The sequence below is a fragment of the Tachypleus tridentatus genome, unplaced genomic scaffold (genome assembly GCF_004210375.1).
Source record: "Tachypleus tridentatus isolate NWPU-2018 unplaced genomic scaffold, ASM421037v1 Hic_cluster_2, whole genome shotgun sequence".
NCBI classification, from domain to species: Eukaryota; Metazoa; Arthropoda; class Merostomata; order Xiphosura; family Limulidae; genus Tachypleus; species Tachypleus tridentatus.
This window is the reverse complement of record NW_027467782.1, coordinates 11,480,944-11,491,246: the sequence shown is the minus strand read 5'-3', so window position 1 is coordinate 11,491,246 and position 10,303 is coordinate 11,480,944. Positions and strand designations below refer to the sequence as shown.

The following is a 10,303-nucleotide window of genomic DNA, read 5'->3' as shown; positions in this document are numbered from 1 at the left end:
TGCTAAGTGCAGAAGCTTGTTCCACGCTACAAAGAAATTCTCCCGAACAACACAGAAAAGTAGTTTCTATTCCTTATTCAGAAATTGTTTTCGATCCTTATTATCGTAAACAGTGCATTACAAAGAATATTCAAACAGCAAAACGATTACAGGTTACTCCTAAGCCAGTTTGAAAGCAAACTGGTGAGAGTTCGTGACAAATGAGAAACGAAACTAGTGTTCGTCGATACAATCATATAACACATATTCGATTTCAATAAGATGCCTTGAATCGTTAATTTATTTCTTTTTATACTTCCTCTGAAGGTTGATTAATATATATAATATTTATATATATAGAAATAACGATGCAGTTTTGAAACGCAGTGTTCTTGGCTTCGTCGACCTTTCTGACATCATTAATTAAGGAATATTTTATTGTAGAGTCTATGTTTACACACATTTTCGGAGATAGAAAACTTTAGAGTGGTATCTAATAAGCTTGCAACTTTCATCTTTTGAATATAAATTAACAATTGAGCAAGACATTCATTCGTCTCTCTAAGTGTATGTGTACTCAATAAGCGTAACGCTTCTTCATTGGCGAGTGTTATTTCTACACTGTTAGAAATTGTTCGTAATTTTACACTGCAATGTAGTGGCAGCAGAGTTGACGCTACACTGGAGTGTAATTTTTACGGTGCATTGCAAAAACAAATCTTGTCATTTAACATGGCAATACACCGTAATTTTCATGCAAATACAGTGTAATTTTACATAGCAAGGTAGTGTAATTTTAATGCTGATAGGAGTAATTTTACATGGAAGGCAGGGTAATTTTTATGCTGATGTGGAGTAATTTTGCAGTAATATGGAGTGTATAATTTTTACGACCATGGTGGTGTTACTTTACAGAAAGAAATGCTCAATATGATAACATGCGCGGGGCCTGCATTTTTAGCATAACATTAATAGAAAGAAAGAGACATATGACTTTTCTTGAAATAAAAAAACAGAGACTCCTGTTTATTTTCCATATTTATTGCAAACTGATGATATTTTGTTTTTCAAAAAAACATGAAATAATGGTACACAAGGAATGTCATGCCAATGTTCCTATTTATTAACTGGTTAAATTTCAATATTAGAAACCATAAAGTCTTGCAGTTGTTTAAACTTTTATTGTCCATCTTTTATTAAGCAGAAATAAAATCTCAGTAAATAACTGAGATATCATTATCAAAATCCCTTAGATTGTCTATCAACTTTCTAACTTTGGTACTAAAGGCAGGCCTCCTCTTGTCGGTCTTCCTCACTTTGGAGCCCCTCTGAGGATTTATGCCAAGGAAGATCCTGTTAAAATTGATAAGCATGGTTAAATGAGTCATAATATCCTGGAATTCTGTTTTATATATATATTTTTTCATAACATTTTGACAATTCAAATTATCTGCATTATAACAAAATACAATAAGGCCACAAGGAACAAATCTTTTGTTACTCATCCTTTTATTCCTTCTAGAGTGGGTTACAGGGGCACTTTTTTTTTATTCTGACCAGTCCACTGTTCAATTTGCAACAAAAATCGCTCAATTTTTCATACATGTCAATTCTCTTATAGAAAAAATTGTCATATTCTGCTGCAAATACCATGTACTTCTATTTCTGCCTACTAGTGACATAACTTTTTAAACTGAATATTCAACCAAATACTTCTAGCAAATATACATTTCATGCTGTTAACATATATTTTAAAAAATTTTATTCAGTAAAGCCATAAAAATGTTTATAGGGCAGCCAAGACTGGATGCACATAGCGATGATTCACAAATCTGTATTTCTTGTGGCCTAAGCTTAAGTTTTGTATGGTGAAACAGGTCTGGGACATGTGAGAGAGGACCTGTGTAGTAAGACTAACTAACTACTTCAGCTGGCCTTGCATGTCGGCCAGTCTAAATACATGCAAATTGATTAGTACAAGTTTAAAACTTTTGAAAGACCAACTGTGAGTAGGGAACATTTAACCTTGGTCCTAAGAATGGCTCTATCAAACTGATGGGTAGCAACCAAAGTACCGGTATTCTTTTGCATAGGAAAGAACTATTCATATTTATCATCTTCATTTACAGGTCAAAAGAAATTATGTAAGTAAATACAGGTAAATTAAGAAAGTGCTATTCCAAACCTTTGAATAAATTCAAGAGTGTTGGCAATGGACTCTGGGTAGGTGATGTTCAAGTTATAATAAGCTGCTATGGTCAAACCAACTGCCATCCGTAGGGTGACATTTTCTGCCAGGATACATCCTTCTACAACTGCATAGCAGTTATTTTCAAATGGATGGTTTCCTACAAAAATATAAAACAACAAGAGTACATTTTGATGTTCTTGTGAGGCATATTGTCTTGTTAATACTGTTATCAAGTTTTCAGCCCTGATAATTCAGGTCAGACCAAAACCACATATGGAACCCTGCAGCCTGTAGTGTGTAGTTTTCTTTATATATCTCTCCTGATGTTACAAATAAAACAAAGTACTTAGCAAACTGCCTAACAAGGAAATAATTACAGCTGCCCTCTTCTATCAGAGGTAGCTATCATATTTTCAGTGACGTCTGTGTGTCTCCCTGTGTGTGTGAGTTGCCCACATTTTTTGCCATGCAGGACTGTGTAATTTTGACCTTGAATGGTCAAAAATTGAGGTCTAGCAATTCACAGGTTTAAACTCTAAATTTACAGAAACATCAGGGAATTCTGAATATTGTATTATATAATCTGCAGTGGTGTCATATATTTTAAACATATCTCAAACTTTAGGCCTTCATTATCATTTTCTTGTTATTTTTAATATATTTAAAGAAAAACATGACTAATTGTTCTTAATGAAGGTTTTAGAGTTTCAAAAACACAATGAAGTCCATTAAATGGAAAAATAGGCATACAATGTGATGCACATACCCCCCCCCCAAAAAAAAAAAAAAAAAATATCCAAGTACAAAAACAGTATGCATGAGTAAGAATATATTAATAAGTATCTTACCTCTGATGACTACATGGGGGTGAGGTAGGTCATCATGTTGTTCTAAATCAGCAGATGTGATGATATCCTGTTGAATAAAATTATATAATCCTATTACATGTATTTATAAATTAGTGTCTAATACTGGAAACATACAGCAGGTCAAGTGACAGCAAAAGTTGATTTGTAATCAGGATTATAATATGAACTTATCTGCAGCGCAGCCCTAATTTGACGGTCACATAAGTGCTTAATTCATTTGTATAAATTCTGCCAACTTCAGTGATCCATAATACAACATTCAAAATGGGCCGCAGTGTTGATTACGTTGGTTAGCAGCGTGATTTCACGATGCTTATCAGCGTAGATGAGAAAACATGCGTATGTTCCGTAAAATAACGAGGCATTTCTTTGTTATAAAACGGTTATTTTTTACAGTGTAGGTTAAACATGTATATAGATGTCAATTTTACAACTTTTAAGTATTTTTAAACAAATTTAGGATCCAGGGGAGTTTTTCTTTAAATTTTAAAACTTCGATCAGTTCTAACTCATCGAAACACACTTGTCACTGAACATTAACTTAGTACTAGTCTGATCCGTTAATTGTTAGTAAGGCTTTGCTTGTATTTCAAGTAGCATCCTGCCTTTTTAAAACACATAATTTGTTTGTTTGATGTTAACTGCAACTGCAAATCTACACAGTAAACCGTCTTTACTCTGTCTATCGAGGGCATCGAAACCCGAATATAGAATTATAAGCGTTTAGACTTATCACTAAACCATTGGAGGAGAGAAAACAGCTTAACTTGAAACTCTATTTATCTGATTTTATGACTGAAACGTTTAAAAACCTAACGAGAAAAACGTCTGAAAAATGATCAAAATATGTTTATCTTTGCCTCTTTTAATCACATGTCGGTATTCGACTTGTTAACTTATCCAGTTAAACAATACAGATAGTTAAAGTGGAAAAGTGGACACAAACATGTGAAGGAGTATATTACTGAAGTTGATTATTGTTATAATACAAATTGTAAGTTGTTATAAAGTGCTTTTTCTTAATTAAAGGAGAAAATGTTACGTTGATTATCTTTTAAACGAGTGTAACGTCTCTCTTAAACATGTTTACACGTGCTAACTGATGCTTTTACACATGTTTACATATAATGGATGGTTCTCTTATACATGTTAACATGTGGTAAATGATTCACTCACACTTGTTTACATGTTGTAAATGAACCTCTAATGTGTGTTGGTATATGGTAAATGATCATGCTACACATGTTTATATGTGGTAAATAATCCTTGTACAAAATGTTTATCCAGTTTATATGAAGTTATGCATATCTATAAGTATTAATGAACGTCAAACAAATTTTAAAATAAACCTCGTTTTCGACTCAAGAAATAAGGATAATTCTTTATAAACTATGATATGACACGACTACTAATAACACTTCGGGCTAATACATTTTGGGTTCAAAATATCTAGACATTCATTATGCTTCTACTGAATTAGTTGTTTTCATGGAAGATATATTTATAGAAATAACATGAAATATTCTAGCAAATTCAAATTTGACTAACTTGTTACTAATGTTTTTACTTTGCATTTTAGTTTTGGAAACGAAAAAAACAGCAGCAAAAGTCTTTCAGCCGTGGGGCGTTATAAAGTTACGGTCAATCCCACTATTCGTTGGTTAAAGAATAGCCCAAGAATTGGCGGTGGGTGGTGATGACTAGCTGCTTTCCCTCGAGTAGCTTTGCACGAAATTCAAAAACAAACGTCGTTATAGTTGAAGGACTTAACGATGTTTCATTTGATTATAATTAGAAAAGTGTGATTTACATTATTAGAACAACTGTCTTGAAGGATAGGAAAATGATAAAGAAACAAAAATGACAATTGTGAATGATATCTGTTTCTGCTTTGTGTGCCTAAAATTAACATTTTACTTTTTAAACACTAAAATACCAGTTTTCGATTGAAATGTTTCTGATTCATCTTAAAAATTAGATTATCTGATGGAAGTTTCATATTCAAGGCAAAATTTCTGAGTTTCTGAGAAAATATACTACAAGAAAATGACACATTTCCTAATACTTAGCCCTAGTTTTCTATCACCACTCACAGTTAAATTACTTTATTCAAAGAGCCATCAATAGGAGTTTAAATCCAATACGATTTTCAGAACACTTACACTTTATATAGACTAATAATGTAAAAATAACATAAAACCATAAGTTTTAGTACTTAAAACGCTAAAATCCAGAGGTAGATTCCTGCAGAGGACGCTGCAAGCGGCTCAATGTGATTTTGATTTAAAACAAACGTATTCATTTCGACTGAAATACTATAGCATATCTTAACTCACAACCTTTAAAACACGAATTGAATAAGTAAGCAAATAAGTAACTGGGTTGAAGAGCATTCAAAATTCATGACAAGCACCTGTAAATGATTTTATGGTTTAAATGATTTTAACAGTTGTTTGTTTGTTTTTTGAATTTCGCGCAAAGCTACACGCTATCCATCCCTAATTTAGCAGTGTCAGACTAAAGGGAAGTTAGCTTAGTCGTCACTACCACCACCAACTTTTGTGCTGCTCTTTTACCAATGAATAGTGGGATTAATCGTCACATTATAACGCCTATATGTTTGGTGTGACGGGATTCAAACCCGCGACCCCCAGATTACGAGTCGGGTCTAGAAATTGGGATAAGATTACTGCATTAATTCTAAGAACTCTGGTGTAGGAAAATTGAGAAGTTAAAAAAATGATAAGACTTCTGGGACAGATAACATTCTCCCAATGGCTTTGAAGGAAGTTAAAAATCGGATATATGAGTTATTTACTATAATTTTTGTCAGTCCTTGAATAGTTGGAATTTAACTAATGGAATTCCTCCTTTTAAGGGAGGTGATAAAACTATTCCAATAATTATAGACCCATTAGTCCTACATCATTTGCGGAAAAAGATTTTAAAATATATTAAAACAAGCGTTGCTAGGTCATTTAACTAAGTTTAAAAGTTTTTTGGATGTTCAACATGGCTTCGCTGAGGGAAAATATTTTCTTACAATTCTTTTGACTATCTTTGAAAAAGTTAATGGTTATGATTTTCAGAAAGCATTTGACACATAAAAAATCTTGTAAAATTGTTTATGTACCTGTGAAGGATAGGTTAGTTAGTTGGATGGAAGAATGGCCGGGTGGAAGAGAGCAGAACGTTGTTATAAATGGAGTTCAGTCTAACTGTATTAACATCACAAGTGGGGTACCTCAGGATTCGGTCTTAGGACTTTTGTTCCTTTTGATTTACATCAATGTCAGAGATGAAGAAATAACCAATAAGTTATTTAAATGATGTCAAAGTTTTGGGTGTTGCTAACTTTGAAGAGGATTTACATCATTTAGTGAGTTGGGCAAATATAACGGCAGATTGGTTTTAATTATGATGAATGCAAGATAATAAATACATGTGGGTTATCATAATTTGAATTGTAGCTATAATTTTGGTGGGAATAACCAGTGTTATGAAAGAAAGGGATCTTAGTGTAATACAGTGGAGTGTCATTAAGCCGTGGACCAATAAACCGCGAAATCGCTTAAGCTGCTGTAGCAAGTCTTATCCCAAAATTTTGATGTATTAAATCTACTACCTGGCTTTTAAAGTTTCTCACACTCTCCTTGTCTTTATAACTTCAAGGGATATTTAAAAGGATTTGCTTTAATTTAGGAAATAAATAAAATATATTACAATAGAAATTTACCGTTAATCTACCTTATCCGCTCTCTATGTCAGCTTTATGGAGGCCGCCATTGTTACCGAATCACACCTCTCCATACATTAAAGTTAATCCGCGGTAAATCCGTGAAAAAGTGATCAATAATTAAAGTATTATTTTTAATTCGATAATCCGATATTGTTATGGAATTGTATAAATATTGGCCACAAGCCCAATAGAAATCACTTCAGTTTCTGAATTAATAGTGAGCATATCATATTGACATGTAACACGGGAAAACGAAATTTTACAGGGAAAAGCAAACCATCGCAATGCATTGGTCGTTTGTGTTAAAACGGCACTTGTCAATTGTATCTGAATAGTCTATACATTAATATTGTGATGATCACGCAATGGTTCGGATGAGGCTCCTCGGCGGAGCTGTTGGCGACTTCGGCTTTTCAGTCACAAAGGTTTAAGCCGCGGTTAAGCAGGTTGACTCCCCCACCACCAAATACCGCGGCTTAACGGCGCTCCACTGTAATTGATCAGACTCTAAAGACATCCAAGCAGTGTGCTGTTGCTAGTGGTAAGGCAAATAAAATTTTAGGTTGTATCTAAAGAAATGTTGAATATAAGTCTAAAGCGGTTATCATTTCATTACATAGGTGGCGTACCACATTTTGAACATTGTGTTCAGTTATTGGCTTCTCACCTTAGAAAAAGATATTCAATTATTGAAAATGGTTCATAGGTGGGTTACTGCAACGGTGACTGGGATAGAGGGGTTGTCATGTAATAACAGATTAAAATATTTTAAATCGTTTTCTCTTGGAGAAACGAAGAGTTAGAAGAGATCTGAGCGAGATGTTTATAAAGACAATATAAAAATAAAAATCAAGAAATGGCAAAACACGGTGGGAAATAGAAAAGTGATAATGTGATGTAATATGCAGAAAATAATACCAGTGCAGAGAAATTAAAACATGAGTGATACTAACAATGAAAAGTAAGTTGAATTGTAAATTTAACCTTGGAAATTGTTGTGGGATCGAGATTTGGCATTGAAGTATGTAATGATGTAAGCTTTTTAAGTTCCCTGTTTCAATAGATATATATGGAATTATCTTTGATGTACGTTAACGTCAGCTATATTCATAGATGGCGCCACGTCTTATATATATAACCCAATAAAAAATAAAGAATATTACATTTTCCATAACACATCATACATGCAGTGTATAAAAGGCCGTATAAACGTCTTACATGTCTTGGACAGAGCTATAGTATTACTTGTGGTGAAATTAAATGAAAAAAATGGCCATACTTATAACAATAATACATAAACTGAACTGAAGTTTCTGCTTCAACAGCCACAACAATGCTGATAAGAAGAGCCTTTGAGATATATTAACTTCCTTCTTTGATTCGTTACCTTTCAACTTCGGTCCGTAAGACACTTCTTCAGCCAATGACCTATGCTAATTAATTACATGAAACACTGTGAAAGAACTTTAGGATCCCGGTGTTGAAAGCGGGTGAAAGAAAGTGTCCATTCTGCCACAACTTTGGCACTATTTCTTCCTACAAAGTCACACTGACCATTGCACAGTGTATACCTTGTATAAAGATACAAATATTGAGTTCTCATAGCCTATAGACAGTTTTGGTAAGATTATAACGGGGAATGTAATAATATTTTATGTTATAAATAAATTGTGTGAAAGTTAGGACTTTTCTGTTGTTTATTATAGCATCAACCCACGCATTTTATTTTTAAGTTCATTATCCGGACAAAGGACCTCAGCTTGTATAAATCACATAAAACTTTTCTAATTTCTCTTTATTTAATAACGTTTTCAGATTAAATACAAAACAAAACATTATTTTTCGAAAGTCTTGAAGAACAAAATTTATTCAAAATTAGGCTTAAAAACTATTATAGGGTGAATGATGTACAAATATGATTCGCAATTTCTACCTCTAAGCAAACACTTGAAATTATTTTATGGTTTATTTGTTTGCAATTAAGCACAAAGCTACAAAATGGGCTATCTGTGCTCTGCCAACCACGGGTATATAAACCTGGATTCTAGAGATGTGAGTCCACAGATATCCATCTGTGCCACTAGGGGGCTTATTTCACGTTTCTTTGAAGGTTAGCGTAAACGAATGAGTTATATTATCATATTAAATTATTATGGTGCTATGATTCATGTCTTAGAAATTTAATTTAGTAAAAAAGAAAACTCATTTTAGTATATTAACAAGTAGTTTTGGAAATTTATTGCTTGAGTTTTTGTTTTCCTTCATTTTGAGGTCGTTTAGTTTGACCCCTTTCGAATATTCACACAAAAACTGCATAGCATACTATTCGACCCTAATTTTCATGGGAAAGACTAGAAAGAAGACAGCTAATAAATGAACTTCAACGTTAGCACTTCTAACCCTTAGTTTACTCTAATCAAATAGGAGGATTTGACTGTCACTCTTTAATGCATCCATGAATTGAAAGTGAGGAACGCGAGTCATTTTAATTTGTTTTAAACAGGGGACGATTAACTTACTCCTGATTGGACAATGAGAGACGTTATATTACACTCGATAATAATTTTAACGGACAGTGATAAATATCAGTTTATATCGAAACTTCACTAACTTGAATAGCAATAGATGCAAAATATTTTTTGGTATCGAAACAGCAAACACTATTCCAGACGATTTCATTAACACATATTACGTTTTTTGCTTATTGTATTTGATAAATAACTGCAACTCATAACACACGACCCGCGTGCTCGACTTCAAACAAACATACTTCGATAAACCACTGCTATCTATCGGTATATTTTTAGATACTACCTTTGCAAAGCAAAAATTAGTTTAAGTTAAATAAGCAATTTATTTTGTATAATGACGACTATGAATTAGACGGATAACTGAAAGACACTAGAAACGATCATACCCTATCATAAAAAACAACTGTAAACTATAGTGTGTTTAATATATTATATTCGTAATTTCCAACAAGTAAACATACATATAATGTTTCCTCTTCGAAGTGTGAATTTTACCCTTCTGATTTCAATTTCACATGACTTTTTACATTATCACATAATACTACAAAACTCCTTTTATTTTCACATGTGTTAAATTAAATTGCATTTTATCGGTCAATTACGTTGAAAGCTTAATTTTAACAACAGGTAATGAGTATAACTGAGTTTATTTTTACTAAACTATCTACTGAACATTAAGTATTTGTAAGCCAATTGAGGACTTACAAGATATCGTATATTTTGTAAAGACCAAATGACACCAAAGAACTGAAAATCACAGACAGCCTTTGGATGTGTTCAGAAGGTTTCATCAGGGCTCGGCATGGCCAAGTGTGTTGAGGCGTGCGACTCGTAATCTGAGGGTCGCGGGTTTGCATCCCCATCGCTCCAAACATGCTCGTCCTTTCAGCCGTGAGGACGTTAAAATGTGATGGTCAATCCCACTATTCGTTGGTAAAAGAGTAGCCCAAGAGTTGGCGGTGGGTGGTGATGACTAGCTGCCTTCCCTCTAGTC

The 10,303-nt window shown here is 33.3% G+C and overlaps 1 protein-coding gene across 1 annotated transcript; it reads right to left on the bottom strand.

The window, feature by feature from the left end:
- Positions 1-1,046: 1,046 nt before the first annotated feature.
- LOC143243285 (uncharacterized) lies at positions 1,047-10,100 on the bottom strand. The gene is made up of 6 exons (XM_076487137.1): positions 10,015-10,100; positions 8,224-8,349; positions 7,763-7,829; positions 3,019-3,085; positions 2,165-2,327; positions 1,047-1,332 (listed from the first exon to the last, which is right to left on the bottom strand). Exons 1-6 carry the CDS (start codon positions 10,098-10,100, stop codon positions 1,194-1,196), a joined length of 648 nt encoding a protein of 215 aa, XP_076343252.1. The 3' UTR covers positions 1,047-1,193.
- Between the last annotated feature and the right edge of the window lie 203 nt (positions 10,101-10,303).

What these genes read in the sequence shown, in the direction of transcription:
- LOC143243285 (XM_076487137.1), bottom strand. Translation starts at nt 10,100, where the DNA reads ATGAAACCTTCTGAACACATCCAAAGGCTGTCTGTGATTTTCAGTTCT. An exon ending in TACAAAATATACGATATCTT is followed by an intron (nt 8,350 to 10,014) that starts GTAAGTCCTCAA and finishes TCTTTATACAAG; the next exon opens with GTATACACTGTGCAATGGTC. An exon ending in CCCCCATGTAGTCATCAGAG is followed by an intron (nt 2,328 to 3,018) that starts GTAAGATACTTA and finishes ATATTTTTGTAG; the next exon opens with GAAACCATCCATTTGAAAAT.